The sequence below is a fragment of the Henckelia pumila genome, chromosome 4 (assembly GCF_033568475.1).
Source record: "Henckelia pumila isolate YLH828 chromosome 4, ASM3356847v2, whole genome shotgun sequence".
In the NCBI taxonomy this organism is placed as follows: Eukaryota; Viridiplantae; Streptophyta; class Magnoliopsida; order Lamiales; family Gesneriaceae; genus Henckelia; species Henckelia pumila.
The window spans coordinates 129,456,094-129,474,298 of NC_133123.1; the positions used below are offsets into that span (position 1 = coordinate 129,456,094).

General features: G+C 32.0%; 1 protein-coding gene and 1 pseudogene across 1 annotated transcript; both read right to left on the bottom strand.

The window, feature by feature from the left end:
- Window positions 1–992: 992 nt before the first annotated feature.
- Window positions 993–1,581, bottom strand: LOC140861739 (dirigent protein 22-like; annotated as a pseudogene).
- A 784-nt stretch (window positions 1,582–2,365) lies between these two features.
- Window positions 2,366–3,043, bottom strand: LOC140861740 (uncharacterized). Its single transcript, XM_073264757.1, has one exon. It carries the CDS (start codon window positions 3,041–3,043, stop codon window positions 2,366–2,368), a length of 678 nt encoding a protein of 225 aa, XP_073120858.1.
- Window positions 3,044–18,205: the final 15,162 nt, after the last annotated feature.

The following is an 18,205-nucleotide window of genomic DNA, read 5'->3' on the forward strand; positions in this document are numbered from 1 at the left end:
TATATATATATATATATATATATATCCAAATTTTTGGGTGGAATTAATTTATGATTATGACAATCATTAGAGTAAAATTCATGATATTATGTCACAGGCCCACAGCCCACGTACAAATAAAATAGAAAAAGACCGAGTGATGAGATTAGAGTGGGCTGGGCCGGAAGGAGAGGCTATTTAAAACATTCAATATGTAGTAAAAAAAAATTAAAAATGGGCTGGACTAGAGCCCAGTACAGCCCTTATAAAGATCCGTATCTGTACCAGGTTTCTATTAATAGGATTTGTAGTACTATTATTCCATCGAGTTGTATAACATTTGGCTACACTTAATTTCAATACCCGTTGTATTCCATCAGGGTTTTTAGTTGTATTATTTATAGTTTTCGTTGTTTTTTACTGATTATTGCTTTAGGATATTTATTGCATGATTAAGCTTGATTAATTAATGATTTCGGAGTGGGTCACTATAGGACCTTTGATATGTGTAGAGACTAAGGTAATTTCAGTTTTTGTGATGGGTTGAAATATCAATATCAGAGATAATTAACATAATTATTTATATAACGTGGTTATGGTCTCCTGATCTCATGTATCACATTCTACTATCTTTAAATCTCATTATTAGAATAGAATTAAAGAGAAAAAAAATTCTTCTGTGACAAAGTTACACCAATCATTGATTAACATGTGTTTAATTTAATATGTTTTAAAAAAAACTACATAACTAATTATAAAAACTTGACAAATGAAATTAACGGCTAATATAACAGAAAATGTTATAACAACTCATAGATCTGGAACATCAATAAATTGTTCTCAAAGACAAAAGAATTATGGCTTCAGATACGCTTTCGCTACAATTTAGTTTTATTCATGATGATTTGACTTGATGATTATGAATATATTATATGGTTATTCTCCAATATGCCATGCCATGCATACAATAGCACAATGAGTTTGGAGACATGAGATCAACAGCTAAATTTGGCTCAATAATGCAACACAACGACATGATACTCCATTATAAAATACAAGGTTGTAACATTAAACCAGACGGTACTAACTGTAGCGATCCCTCGTGCCAATCGGAAAACACCGGAACCACCAACTATGGCTATCTCGCGATACTTGTGAGCGAAGGGATTGTGGCCAAGTAAACTAAGCGTGCTCCCATTATACTCACCATCTGTGAAAACTAAGTTGAGATTCATCAGAAAAACTCTCTCCTCCAACGAGACGCCTGCGTAGATTCCTTCCGCTCGACCGATGATCTTGGACTCCGGTTCTTGGGCTGCTCTCAATGCATCATCAGCTATCCGGACTAGACCAAAATAAGGCGGCTGGAGAGAGTTGTTGAGTTGAGCTACATTAAAGGCGGTTTCATCCTTTCCACTCGCAATGTCATGAAAGAAGAAGTGAAGTTTTGTTAATTTTTCTTTTGAATCAACAAGGTTTTTTGAACCAATTTTGGACTGATAGGGGATCTTTCGGAGTATCCATGCCATAAACTGTGGGCAAGGCTACCCCGATTGCCATGAAGTGCATTAACATGGAAAGTATGGTAAAGTACTTCTCCATTTTTAATTTCTTCGACTCTATTAAAGATTTTAATGCATGTCAGCATATACATGCAATAAATCTACATTATATATATAACGAGAGATCGAACTTTCGTGAATGGTACGATTGGCCCGTCATGAGATCGATCGCCTGACCTACTTTTATATTATTTTAATTTATAGAATGGTCCAATATTTATTTTGGCTTCTAGTTTTCGATATATTGGTTAGAGCAGCTCCAACGCTGCGCACAGCAAAGGAGCTCCAATGGGGGGCGCTAAATGCTGCGCTATTTTAGCGCCCCCCCACCTTCGCACCAAATTTGGCGCAGGCCAAGCCAAATTTGCTGCAAATATTTTATTTTTTTTTAATTTTTTTTATTATCATTTATTTGTTTTTAAATATACTTAAATATTATTTAAATGTTTTTGGTATTATTATAATAACTAATATATTATTTAAAAAAATTAATATATAATCATTTAATGTAATCAATAAATAATTATTATTAATTTAATTTAATTTAATTTTTAACATTTAATTAATTATTAAATAATTATTTTATAAATAATTGTATTTTGTAATGAAAATGCAAATATTTAAACTATAAATATAAATTGGACTACAAATATAAAATTCGAATATATAAAGGAATACAACTAGTTGACAATTAAAATACAAATACAAACTGAAATACATAATGAAACTAAAAATACGTAATTAAAATCCATGATGGAAACACACATGCAAATTAAAACACATAATTCAAACTACAATTAAAACGACAACATCGAAACATATAATCAATACGGTGGTAAATTAGATCCAGATCCTCCAATATCACCCAAATATTTTCCAAGCATGTCACGATCTTGTTGTTCAGATGATTGTTTTCTTTTTTGCATAATTTTTGCTCGTTCAGCTCGCACAATTTCACGCGATTCTGGATCGCCAATTGTGCTCAAATCCATATACAGAACTCTATTTTCCTCTTGAAGTGCAGCCAACGCCACTTGTTGTTTTCGAGCTTCAATTTTACTTTTCTGATTTTCTAATTTCAATGCGTTATTGTGCAGCTCAAGCATTTTCATATCATAAGTTTGTTGGAGTGAAGCAGATCCCTGTTGTAGGACCTCAACAAGGTTGCGATGCCCTTGTTTCATCGTCGATAACAATTCTGCAATGTTTTCTTCTTTTTTTTTCTTCAATTTTGCCTTTTTAACTCCAATAGGTCGATCGGATGAAGTGTCACCTACATTTTCATCACTACTTAAATTAATAGTAAACGAGTTTAATCCTTCAGAACCTGATAATTGAGTCTCTGGTGTATGAGTTTCTGACTGTGATGAATCCAAGTTCGTGAATTTGGTTTGAGTTTCGAAGCTCGATGGATGGATGTCACTAGAAAATTTTTCAAGATCTTTCAAAATTGGCCATACATGATCAAACTTGAATCCTTTGCTGTAATTAGGATCTTGCATGAACAGATCTTTTGCTCTGTGCAACTGCCAAAAAAAATCATATTAGAGTCTTTATAGTAAACTATAAATATATCTAAATAATACTCACAATGTCCTCGTCAGATGCACCACTTGGTTTGAATATATGCTTTACCCGCGGATGCTACTGATGAATATATCAAAATTGGAGAATCTACAGCAATTGTGTGTATGCAACGGTTTTGTCGTGCTATAGTGGAAGTTTTTGCAGAACGATACTTGAGATCACCTACTTCTGATAATGTTGCCAGACTACTCTACATAGGTGAACAACGAGGATTCCCAGGGATGTTAGGAAGTCTCGACTGTATGCACTGGAAGTGGAAAAATTGTCCAACGGCTTGGGCAGGCCAATATGCAGGTCGTAGTGGTTCTCCGACAATCATTTTAGAAGCAGTAGCTGATTACGATCTTTGGATATGGCATGCATATTTTGGAATGCCCGGAACAAATAATGATATAAATGTGTTGGAGTCGTCTGGTTTATTCTCCAAACTTGCACAAGGTATTGCTCCTACTGCTTATTACAAAATTGGAGGAAAAGAATATGATATGGGATATTACTTAGCTGATGGTATTTATCCAAAATGGTCAACTATTGTGCAAAGCATTCATGATCCACGCGGACCAAAAAAGAAATTTTTCGCAATGAAGCAAGAATCCTGCAGAAAAGACGTTGAACGTGCATTTGGAGTCCTTCAATCACGATTTGCTATCGTGGCGTCACCAGCACGTGGTTGGAAGAAATGTCATTTACATGACATAATGACATCATGTATCATAATGCACAACATGATTATCGAAGATGAACGCGATCTCAGTGCACCTATTCAAGATGCGCGAGAAACACCTGCTCCAGAAGTCGAAATGATTGTCGATGATAATATGAAGTTTCAAGAATTTCTCAATCGATATAAAAAAATAAAAGACAAAGATTCTCACTACGAACTGCGGAATGCTTTAATTGAGCATTTGTGGGATGAATATAGTAGTTCAAATGCTTGAAGTTGTACTCGAACGGTCTAAGCATTTATGTTTGAAATTATATTTTGTATTATGTTTGTGATTTGTATGTGTTATGTTTGATGTTGTATCTGTTTCGTATTCGTCTTATTTTTGAAGTTGTATCCATTCTGTGGTTGTCTTATGTTTGAAGTCGTACACATATTTATCAATTTTAATAATTATCATATATTAATTTGTATTATCTATAAATTAATTTATATAATAATAATTAAACCATAAACTTTAAATTTAATATTTATATATATTAACAATAAAATATTTTTTAATTAATTAAAATATTATTTAGATAATATGTAAAAATATTTATTAACGATAAAATATTTTTTTATAATCGCAAAATTAATTATATAGTTTGTAAAAATATGTTGAATAAAATTAATTAATATATATGAAATAAAAGGAATATTCCGAGAATATTCTTTTTGGTGTAAGATTTGGTGTAAATGGGTTGGAGATGGATATTGTGTTTGGTGCAGAAATTGCACTATTTTAGTGCAAAAGTTGCACCAAAAGTTGCACCAATATATTAATAGTAAAATATTAATGTTCTAATAAAAGAAAAGGTTAAATGTTCTTTATTTTGATTTGGATCTTAAACTATAATATATTAAATCATATATCGTTTGTAAATTTATACAATATCCACTATTTCATATATACAAAATATGTGTACTGACGTGCCGGCCGGTATATTGTAAGGCATCAATCTTTAAAATTAACTTATATATCTAATTCACCTGTATTTATTTTATTACAATAATATATATATATATATATATATAGGATAATTGTTTTTTTCAATTTTATTCAGTGATTAATAATAATAATAATAATAATAATAATTAATTAATTAATTAATTAATTAATTAATTATATGCACATGCCAGTATATTAGTATTGATTGAATTCATGTTTCATGTTTTGATGAAATTAAGGTGAAATATATTAACGGTAACAAATTGTTCGTGGATATATGGGTTACTTCGACTCGTGTTTTAGATAATATAGATGCATCGATCTTTAGGTGCATTTGTACAGCAGATTAAATTTATGCTATATATATTATAAGCATTATGTGTTAGATCATTGCCCAGAATTAGGAACAGAATACAATTTAGGCAATTTTAAAATGAAATATATATATATATATATATATATATATATATATACAATTTTGCTATCCTGCCCACTCACCGTGCCCACTTAATGTGTCCACCATGAGGTGGCACTCAACTATTGGATGTGATGAATTGTGCGTCCAATAGTTGAGTGTCACCTCATGGTGGACACATTAGGTGGACACGGTGGGTGGGCAGGATAGCAAAACTCTATATATATATCGGAGACAATAACTTTTGAACTGCTGTATCTATTTAATTATTTTTCTCAACATATTAAAAATCATATATATTAAGTGATCTCGTGCTAATTGCTTCAATTATATTGCTATCTTTGTGAGTTTCTTGTTGGTTAAATCATATATATATATATATATATTTGATTGATAGATAGATTAAATATCATTCTCTAGCAAATAAATATTTGTTGATTTAGCAGACATAGATGAGCCGTGCTATCACTTTCCCACGATGATTTAACCAACAAGAAACTCACAAAGATAGCAATATAATTGAAGCAATTAGCACGAGATCACTTAATATATATGATTTTTAATATGTTTGAGAAAAAATAATTAAATAGATACAGCGGTTCAAAAGTTATTGTCTCCGAAACATATTTTGATTGAATCGGCTGAGTGTTTAGAGGGATGAACAAACATTTGCACAAAATTTTCTGTTTGAACTAGATGAGAATTACAAACAAGTATATCTCAATCTGGCCGAGTTGTAATTTAGTCCGTTTGAAGTTCTATATTAATAATTTAGGTACAAATTATCTTATCTAGTCTCGCGTTTTTTTTGTCATATTATTTATTCATATTTCAATTATTTATCTCACATCAATCAAATCAATAATTATTTATTTTATATCAATCAAATCATTGAATTTAAATTACTATATTACTCTTTATATATAATTTTATTCATATTTTTATTAATTATTAAAAATATAAAATAATAATTTATTATTTTATATAAAATATAATCAATCAAATCAAATAATCTATAATTTATCAATCAAATCAAATCTTATATTAACTATCATTTTTTATTTATTTTTTATTATAATATATTACTTATCTCAATATTATTTATCTTATCATCAATTTCAAACGGTTAAAGGTAACAAATGAGTGAAAATAAACTTTCCAACTCGGTTAAGATAAGACAAAATTGCTTTTTTGGTCTTGTAAGTTTGTCACTTTGCGATTTTGGTCCTCTATATTTTCAGATTTCAATTTTAGTCCGTTATCTTTATTTTTTTTTTGCCAATTTTAGTTTTTTTTTCGACGTGGCACCATTGCAGTGTGATGTAGAGCTGATGTGTATAGGTCACGTAAGCATTTTCGAAGAAAAATAATTGAAATTGCCAAAAATCAAAACATTCAAACTAAAACTAAAATATGAAAACATAAAAGACCGAAATCGCAAAGTGACAAATATATAAGACCAAAATTGCAGTTTTTCCGTTAAGATAATTATTGATACTTAGAAAAAATGACTTTTCCATAGTGCTAAACAGAGTGTAATGCAAAATTACAATGAAACGGAAAATTTGTTTATGGAAATTTGAATGTGATGTAATATGTTTGTGTCTCTTTCATTCATTTGTTTTCAAAAGGATTAACATCAGAAAACTAGTTATATATGTCGAGATTTTAATTAGAGTGTCTTGTCGATTTTTTTATACTTAGCCGAATGAACTTAAAATTCCACCGAAGCTTAAACCAAAGTATTTTTCTGAGAAGTGTAATTACTAATTTGTCATTTTGTGCAATTAAATTTGTAAGGTTTTGACAGTCTGAAATCACAGAAATACCAAAAAAAATTTTGACTTTTTAAGTTTGTGTTATCTTTCAGTGTTGTCAACACTTCAAGAAAATACTATGAAGCGGAATAAATAATTAATAGTAAATAACAGTGAATAACACAAACATATTTATGCACAAGTAATAAATACTTGTGTGATGCCTCATGGCAAAATAATCACTAGAAAATAAATCAGTTTACACAAAAACCAACTAGTGATTGTATATGAAAAACTACTTTTCTCAACAAATTGAGAAAATAAATAACTTCCTAAAAACTAGTAAGAACTAGAATAGAAAAACCAATAGGAAGTTCTCAACACATGTGCCGAAAAACAAAAACCAAGGAACCACTTTCAGAACAACACTTTACTCGCGTGTTCTTCATTGTTTTCAACACTACTCGGCAACACTGTGTAACGACAAGGTGTACTCCACAAATTCTTCAGATCTTCAAAGCTTCAGCTCGTGAATTTCTGCAGTAACCAGCTTTTATTCTCTGTGTATTGTGCTCTCTCTTGTCGTCTCTCTTCTATGCGTATAGTAATCCTTAAATAGGTAGTAATCCTTAAATAGATAAGTCTTCAAGCTTTAATATGATTCCTTAATTAGATTCCTACACAATAAGGAAACCAAGTTCATTAGGAAATAAACTCTTTTAAATACAAAGGAATCATATCTTGCTAATCAAGGATAATTATACATCTACAAAAAATCAAGTCAAGAAAGGCAAAACTCTTAAATAAAATCTCATTAAAAATAGAAAAATATAATTAAGGAATTTATGTCTTGCAAAGTCAAGTCATATTCCTTTCAATCTTCCTATTTTTGTCTTTCTGCACAAAACATGCACAAACGAGAGTTTCAGTCAACTCCTCATCTTTAGCATTCCCATCTTCAGTTCAGCATCTTCAGTTCAACATCCAAAATTACTTCAGTCCAACATCCGAAGTTTCCAGCATCCAAAGTTTGTGAGTTTGTGCCAACTACATCTCCCCCTTTTTTGACCAGAAACATCCAATTCAAGCATCAATATACTGAGCCAATAAAGTTTCAGAGTACACAATGAGTTATCTGGAGAAATCAGTGGCGAGAGCTGTGTAGCGCAGAGCTTCAACAGTGTTGGCATATTGTGCTGGTAACACTCGACTCAACACCAGATGCATACCAAGTTAGGTCTATCTTCCTCGATGACAGCAGAAGTAGGCACCGATTTAAAAGCCTTATCCTTCTTCAAAATGGTCAGATTTTGCTCAGTAAAACCTCCTCTCATCAAAACAAACTAGTTAGTATCTCATAAGAGTAAAAACATAGCCTTCCAAGTAAGTGAAATAGAATATTAAGCAGAGAGTTATATGGCATATTGAACAACACAAAACAATGAATGTGATATTAATCAAATTTGTGCAAAATATAAGGTGAACAAATCATCCAAAAAATCTACTATCAACCCTTCACCTTTCAAAAGACCCATGCAAAAACACTTTAAAAACAATGGGTAAACCTTTGAATTTAAAGAAATAAAATTCAACTCAATTATGAAAATAATCCGAGATTCTGAGCATCCCAAAAATTCTCATAAATAACACCATATCGGCTCAACTCCACTAAATCATTGTCAATAACAGAACATCAATTTTTAGCAAATAGGATATTTCACCTTATTTTAGTATGTTTAGAACTTACAACCTTGAATAGAAAGTATTCATAATTTATGATATATGCATGACCTAAGTTATACCTAAAACAGAATGTAATGATATTAGCTCAACAATAAAATGCATGTAGAGTGTATGCAGTACGTGTAAGCACTAGTGTTGGCAACACCTTCCAACAACACTATAGTCTTCAAAATATTTTGATGAACTTTTTCACACTTCCAGAGCCATGTATCTTTTTTTTTCAGAAGTGGTAGTCTGCACACTAAAAGAACGGTCTTCATTGGACTCCTTTAGGTAGCTTTTTTCAATTTTTTTCCGATTTTAGTTTGATTTTCAAGACATTGGTCACTGAAATTTTATCAAACTATACTCTAAATTTTCGAAACCACTTTTCACATGGGACAAGATCATGGAATGCACGAGCATCCCTCAACTTCTTCGTGGTTTAGTTAGAGCACATTATCATGAATGGCAAGTGTGATCTAAAATAACTTTTCCAGAATACTAAGGTATGCTAGTTAGTGTTAACAACCAGTGCAAAACATAGGACAAAATGAAAATGCAGTATTCCTAAGGTCCTAAAAATGCACATGCATGTATGGTATTGTCCTTCGATTTTGGCAACACTTAGGGACAGCAACCGTGCGTGATTAAAATGAACACATGCTAAGAGATTTCCTTAGGTTGGAGAATCTCTCAAAATCTAATAATTTTGTGAAAATATCTGCGAGTTGGTTATTTGTTCCAACAAACTTCATACGGATCAAACCTTTCTCTACTAAATCTTGAATAAAATGATGTTCAATGTCAATGTTTTTTGTGCGAGAGTGTCGAGATGAGTTCTTTGAAATGTCAATTTCTCTCGAATTATCACAATAAATACTGGCACACAAACACATACTGAGCATAATATCAGGACGAATAACATTCAAGCACAAAATACTACCAGTAATCTTGCAGTATCCAGTGTTGTCAACACAGTCTACAACATTCTCCTTACACATATTTTCATTTGAATCCATAGGTGTCTTCTTTGGCTCAATATTAGAGATAAAACAGGAGTGACTTACCTGTGAGTATACGGAATTTATGCATACTAACCCACTCATCTTTTGATAGTCAACCTTCTCTTTTCTCCGGGTTTGTATGTTTCCATGCAATTCTCCAATGATTTGTGATGATGGATGGTTCCTCTGGATTTTACTTGGAATTTCCTTTCCATCATTTTTCACTACACAATCACCATCAGTGTCTTCTGTATAATCAGCATGTTGAGCACCATCAAGTTTTGTCACAGTCAAAGGCAGTGTTGTGCGAAGTATACGGCTGGGTGTGACAACACTTGGGGCAACACTGAGATTTTCTTGAGGTGTGAAAAATTCCAAAAGATCATATATCTCAACTTCAGCTATTCTTCTTTTAAGATCTTTAGCTGGTGACTTATTTTGATCCAGTACGCAAATTCTCAAGGGCATGTTAGGAGTTTGAGGGACCGGGACTTTGGATTTTTGTTCTGATTTCTTGGTATCCCTCATCCTTTTGAGATAATCACCAAATTTTTTGGTAAGCAAGACGATGGATTTATCCCCTAGATCATAATCATCGACATCATGCGCCAATTCAACAAGTGATATATCAATCCTGTCAAAACACAAAAATAGAATCACACTTAGTATCGTCAAGTGAATGTCTCTGACGCCACTTGTAAGGTTTTGACAGTATGAAATCACAGAAATAGCAGAAATTTTTTTTGACTTTTTTAGTTTGTGTTATCTTTCAGTGTTGTCAACACTTCAAGAAAATACTATGCAGCGGAATAAATAATTGACAGTAAATAACAGTGAATAACACAAAAATATTTATGCACAAATATTAAATACTTGTGCTATGCCTCATGACAAAATAATCACTAGAAAATAAATCAGTTTACACAAAAACCAACTAGTAATTGTATATGAAAAATTATTTTTCTCTACAAATTGAGAAAATAAATAACTTCCTAAAAACTAGTAAGAATTAGAATAGAAAAACCAATAGGAAGTTCTCAACACATGTGCCGAAAAACAAAAACCAATGAACCACTTTCAGAACAACACTTCACTCACGTGTTCTTCAGTGTTTCCAACACTACTCGGAAACACTGTGTAACGACAAGGTGTACTCCAGAAATTCTTCAGATCTTCAAAGCTGCTCGTGAATTTCTACAGTAACCAGCTTTTATTCTCTCTGTATTGTGCTCTCTCTTGTCGTCTCTCTCCTATGCGTATAGTAATCCTTATATAGATAAGTCTTCAAACTTTAATAAGATTCCTTAATTAGATTCCTACACAATAAGGAAACCAAGTTCATTAGGAAATAAACTCTTTTAAATACAAAGAAATCATATCTTGCTAATCAAGGATAATTATAAATCTACAAAAAATCAAGTCTAGGCAAAACTCATAAATAAAATCTCATTAAAAAATATATATATCATTAAGAAATTTATGTCTTGTAAAGGCAAGTCATATTCCTTTCAAAACTTCTTCGACCGTCTTAATATTTGGCTCGGTCCTTATTTTGTAAACTCATCATGAAATTAATTGTCCAACATATTTTGATGGACTTTTTGAGCTTTGAAAAATAATATGAATTTTTGTTAGTGTCATTTGTAAGTTTTGCGTGACAAAACTCAAATGAAATTATCTCACACATCAATTTTGTTAGTCGGATGGATATCTTATTTGAAATTTGAAAAATGATGGGTTTAATAGCCTATTTACTTAATTAAAGGACTTTATTTTCTTTTGTAAATGATGGAGGGGCTAGATGAAAATTTTATTTTTTTAACATATCGCTGCAAAAAAAAAAAAAAAAAAAAAATCAACAGTACTAATTATAAAATGCATTATGTATGCTAGTCACCGTTGTAAGAACTCCAAAATTCAGCAGCCATGCAAATTCAACGTGACTAGGAAATTCAGCAACAACAAGCTAATTCAGCAGTCGAAATATTTCAGCATACCAATTTCAACAGTCAAGTGAATGAAGCAGCCCAAGATTTCAGCAAACTTCTTAGAGTCAACTGTTATTACAATTGTAACTGATGCGTTAAACTTGAAATAATGGCATATAATGAGAGTAAATGGGAGCCTAATAACTATATTTTTTCCTATAAATAACACCTAAATTTTTGAGCTAATTGTTACACAAATTTTGAGCCAAATCACCTAAAATTCGAAGCAAGATCAGTCAGCTTAAGTTTCCGAGTAGCAGACGAGTAGCAAGATTAGATTTTTCGACCACCAACCCAAACTTTAATATTGTATATTATTATTGTAAGTTGGCTTTTGTTTTAACTCATGATATATGGTTTAAATCATTTCAAGATATATTTTTGTGTTTAACTTATGACAAATCTGCATATTTGAAGCACTGAAAATTATGAAACAATGGTAGGAATATATATTCTGAACATGCCCGATTCCTATTAATTCCTGAATTTCGGTCTAATCCTAGATGATTAAATTATAAGGGACTAATATCAGTTAGTCATAAAATTCATAATCTGTCCAATCCAGTGCAATGCATAATTTGATATCTGTTTTTTTCAAAAAATTTAATACATATTATATATATACATATATATATATATTAAGTAATATTATATTTGATATTACTATGAAAAACGATTTTAAACAGTACTGGAAGTATTTTCCTCCGCCTACGAAGTGACGATCATATCATTAGGCTAGTGAAAGAAATGAACTCGCTATTGTTTCTAGTTTTGTTTATCTTTTATTATTATGCAATGTTTGATAGACAATTTCGTGTTCTGTTATTGATCCAAAGTTGTAAGAACAATGTAATTCGCTATTATGAATTAACAGACTGGTTCGTATGCCTGAAATATATGGTATACTGTACCGTACCATATCGAAAATCATATACGTACTGTATCGAAAATTACAGTAAAAAAAATTTTATACTGTACATATTAAAAGTGTCGGCATACCAATTTTCGATATATCGTAATTTTTTATACATATAATTAGCAAACCGATTGTGCTGAAAATTATACGGAATATCGAGATTTCGGTATGTTACCGATTGTGCTGAAAATTATACGGCATACCAATTTTTGATATATCGTAATTTTATATTTTTATATATTATGTCGGTATTTCGATATATACCAAAATTTTCAAAATTCATACTGTTACCGTACTAACAAATTTGATATTACCATACCGTACCGAAATCTTAGATGTATCGAAAGTTCAGTATTTTTTCGATACGATAACTTCGGTATACCGGTAACTTCGGTAAATTCGGTAATTTGGGTCCTCTATATATGTTATAAAAATTGAATTTTATCTTTCTTGTTTTGGGGGACAACTTGGTCACTATTTTACAATTTTAATCATTTTTACAAATGAAAGTGCTGCATAACACGTGAAAACTTCAACTCTAATCCAAGTCATCGACGCCAACTCCACATTAATGGCACGTGGAAAAGTGACTAAAGGTGAAAAAAATATAGGAAAAATTGTATATATCATATATCCCTATGAAATCTCGAGTTTGCTAATAACCCTCTATGAAATTTTTTTAATCAGCTAAGAACCCCTTGTGATTCAAGATCTGTAACATACACACATCTCCCAACTAAAAAATGACAAAACACACCTCTACTTAAATAAATAATTAAATTAATTTTATTTTATTTTATAATTCTATATTTAATTGAATAAAATAATCAAACTTTAGTTAATAACTATGAAAATTATAAAATTATTATATAATATTTGTTATAGGAAAAATATATTTGAATAGTAAATTGTATTATTACATTAAATTAAGTAATAAGTTTAATTATTTTCTAAGTAACATTTAATATTTAAATTAATTAAAGTGATTGTATAAATAAACTTAATTGAAACTATAAGTAATGTATTGTTGTTTTAATTTAAATTTTTAATAAAGGGTGATAAAAGAGTTCATAAAATCATTTAAGGGCAGTTTAGTCATTTTTTCGTCCGAATGGGTGTATATGCTATATATCTAGAATCACATGAGACTACTAGCTTAAAAAATTTCATAAAGGGTTATCAACAAATCCGAGATTTTATAGGAATGATATATGTCATTTCTTCAAAAAAAAATATATAATAGACTAAAATTGAAGCTGGCCAATATAGAGAACTAAATAAAAATTGCAAATAGGTATGTCATTATGTCAATGGGGCGGGTATGGGTCGGGTTTGGCCGAACCCAAGACCCGCCCCATTAACAAAACATGGACTCATTACCCGCCCCACCCCATTTAAATATATTTTGGACCCGCCCCACCTCATATCTGAAATGGGACGGTTGGACCCGTTAGACCCATGAGACCCACAAATTTATTAAAATAAAAAACAAATCTGACTGTATGAGGTAGTCGAAAGGAAAAATAAAACCTTAAAATTAATATTTTGAGTGTTATATGCAAAATAAAACATTAAATTACTTATCGATTAAAATTGAATATGAAACTTGTATCATAACAATGGATGTAGGTGGTGGTCGGAGGTTAGGAAGTCACCGAAGGATAGACAAATGTCGAAGAGTAGGTAGACAGTGACCAGCTGTAGTCTGTGTTTAATTAAAAACATGAAGAATTTAAAATAATTTTTAGTAATTAAATTAAAATATGAAAGTGAAAGAGATGATTACGGCTAGGTAGAAAGAATATTTGAGCAATAAAAACCTATAATTTTTTATATGTATGTATTATATGGGACGGGTCTGGGGCGAGTCTTATAAAACCCATTACCCGCCCCATGCCCTCCTGGGTCTGAAAAAATAGACCCGATATGTGGGGACCTCGGGTGCTAATCTCATCTTATAGGGCGATTAATAACTAAAAATAGTTAATCTGCAATACCGGACATTTGGCGACGCAAAATCTAACATTTGGCGACGCAAAAACGCATCGCAAAAAGATCGACAGTTTTTTTTTTTTTTTTTGGTTGGGGCGCGGGCGCGCTCCCCTCTCGGCCAAGGCACCCATGGTGCCTTGGTTAGGCGCGGCCGCGCCCTCTGGGCTGGGCGGGCACGCCTGGCCCTCTGGTTTCACTTCCCAACAGCTGAAAAATGATGTTTTTGTCCCTGTTTTGATCCTCAAACATGGTCTAACATATATAGCATGAATTCAACATCAAAATCTAGAAGAAAACATGCAAATCCATGAGCTAACTAAGCAACTAAACATGGAACTTGACATACAACCCACAAGATCTTATATTGTTCTTGTTCTTGCCAAAGATACAAGTCTTTATGTGCAAGTGTTTATAACAAAACATATACAAGATCTAGATACAAAGGTTGACATCAACTCAACTGCATAAACCCGAGATCACCACATCTAACTCCACCTCTTTCTTCTTACAACCTTCTTTGTCCTTTGCTCGCCCCATCTATTCCCATGCACACATACAAACATAGAAATAGCCGGATTTCTAAGCCAACTAATAATAAGCCAAATCAAACAAGCAAGTAAATGTGCAAATATAACACATATAAGCACATAGTATGTGGTTTTGGAAAGGGCATTCAAGAAAAGTTTCTTGAATATACAAGCCCATATTCTAAAGTTGTCTTATACCTTTTAATCTTGGTTTCAAGGCTCTTCAAATCTGATCTAGCTGCACAACAAAACCTCAATCAAAATCTGCTCAACAAACTAAGTCTTGCAAGCTAATCGTCAAAGCAAACCTTGAGCTATTCTATTCCGGTTTTGCCACTGAATTCCCGAGTTCAATGACCTTCAAAACCAATCTAAAAATATAGCATAGCAAGCTAATTACATCAACAAGAACTTACATAATACTCAGCTCATGTAATCTAGACTCAAACTTGATCATTTTTCAAACCGACGGCATAACGGTACGAAATCGGTAACCAAAACTGAAATCTAACCAATCTATCAATCAAATCTAACTCACAAGCATCTCATATCAGCAATACATTATCAAAAACCAGCATATCAGCAGCTATCATTTCGAAATACATGCTGTAAAATTCATAAGAAATACAAATGGCATTCAATCTTCGACCCGATTTCGATAATGTTAGAACCTAATGGGGGGGGGGGGGGGGGGGAATTTAGGTTCTATTGGCAACTTTAGCAATTTAAAGCGATTATGCAAGTACGCAAGCGGAATACTTAAGCAATCAAATAATAAGTGCGGTAAATAAATGCGTAATGTAAATAAAGCAGTAAAAGGGATAAGAGATGTTTATGAAAGTTCGACGATAAATCGTCTACGTCTCCCCTTCTTGGTTAAGTCAATTAGCCAAGGATCCACTAGCACTTCAACGTCTTGGCCTTGATGGCTCCAAGGATAGCCGTACAACTCAACATGATCACCGCACCGATACAACTCGAACACTTGGCCTTAAGGGCTCCAAGGATAGCCTCAACACAACACTTGGCTTCACACTCAAGTGCTTACAACAATAGCACAACACACTTGGCTTCACACTCAAGTGTTTACAACAATAGCACAACCAACTCACAAACTATTTTTACAAACACTCTCAAATATATCACACAAACACTTTGATAGTGAGAAATTGTTTGCAAAGGAGAGAAGAGATGAGTTGGGATGTCTCCAAATGAACTTGGATGGCCTCTATTTATAGTTGGCAAAGATTTGAATCTGATTTGAGTGCTTGGAGCGTGTGTTAAGAAGTCAAGGAGAGACAAAAAAGTGTTCGGCGCCGCTGCCATCTTTTTCCCAGCACTGAGCGGATTTTGTGGAAAAATCATATCTTCCAATCTAACCGTTGGATTGATCTGAAATTTGAATGAAGCTTTAAAACATCCAGATCTTTATTCTGAACGGTGGAGATTTTATTTGAACGAGTCAAACATTTCCAGTAATTTTCTGAAGTCACTTCATCATGTTTTCGAACCTGTTCTGTGCAACAAATTTGAAAAATTCATATCTCTTAATCCATCCATTGGATTGACCTGGAATTTGGACAGAAGCTTTATAACATCATAATACGGAATCTGATTGGTGGAGATTTGATTTGAATTTATCAAACATTCCCAGTTATTTTCTGAAGTCGAATCTTCATGATTTCGTTTCTTGTAGAAGTGGGTACTGTGCAGCATATATGGAAAAATTCATATCTCTCATTCTAGCCGTTGGATTGCTCTCAAATTTGGACAGTACTTGTAACACTTATTTATCTAGATTATGACCAGTGGAGATCCTATTTGGAGTCATAAAAAATTTCCAGTAATTTTCGGAAGTTGCTGCTCCATACTTTGGCTTCTTCTTGTCTTTTTCTTCATATCTCTTAACAATGTTCCATCCATTCAATGAGCAATACAAGACTTTATAAATACATGTATAGCTTCAAAATAACTTCCAATAATTTATTTTTCAATAAATCTAATCTGCAAAATCTCACTTTAAATGGTTAGTAACAATTAACCGAGTTTTGTAATCATCAAAACATAATATTATGAGATTTGTTAATGCATTAAAAATATTAATCTCATAACACGAGATTTGTATGCGTTTAAGGCGTAACAATCTCCCCCTTTTTGATGATCATAAAACTTGGTTAAATAGGAGAAATAAATGTACAATATTAAATAAATAATTTAAATTTGCACAATATAATTGCATGAATAAAACTCCCCCTAAATTAAACAATTAGTGAAGAAGTGTTTGTTTATCAAATAACCGATTTTATTCTTCATGCATTTAACCATACTAACTCTCCCCTTTAGTTAAAGTATTTAACCAAACTAATTCTCCCCCTTTTTGTGATAATCAAAAAGACTGGAAAAGTATGCAAAAACATGAGAATTGAAATATGATTTCTAAAATGCAACACATAAATTTCACATAAATAACAAAATATGAGCGTATAATATTGAATAAATACAATTAATTTGTATTATCCAAAATTAAGTTGCTCGAATTTTATATTAAGCTCCCCCTTAATATGTCATTATCTTTAGAATATGTCAACAAGTGATTACAACTCAATCATGCCAAGTTCACCACGCAAACGAATAAAAGTATTTTCATCTAGTGATTTTGTAAAAATATCAGCAATTTGATTAGTTGTGTCAACATATTGAAGTTCAACTTCATTTCGTTCGATGTGGTCACGAATAAAATGATGACGAATGTCAATATGTTTGGTGCGCGAATGTTGAATCGGATTTTTTGTTAGACATATGGCGCTTGTGTTGTCACAGAAAATAGGGATTTTTGAAAAAGAGACGCCATAGTCGAGCAATTGATGCATTATCCAAAGAATTTGCACACAACAACTACCAGCAGCCATATATTCGGCTTCGATCGTTGACAACGCAACACAATTTTGTTTCTTTGAAAACCAAGAAACTAAACAGTTTCCTAAAAAAAAACAAGTTCCACTAGTGCTTTTCCTATCCACCTTATATCCACCAAAGTCGGCATCGCAATAAGCTTTTAAATCAAAGAAAAAAATTTTCGAATACCACAAGCCGAGATT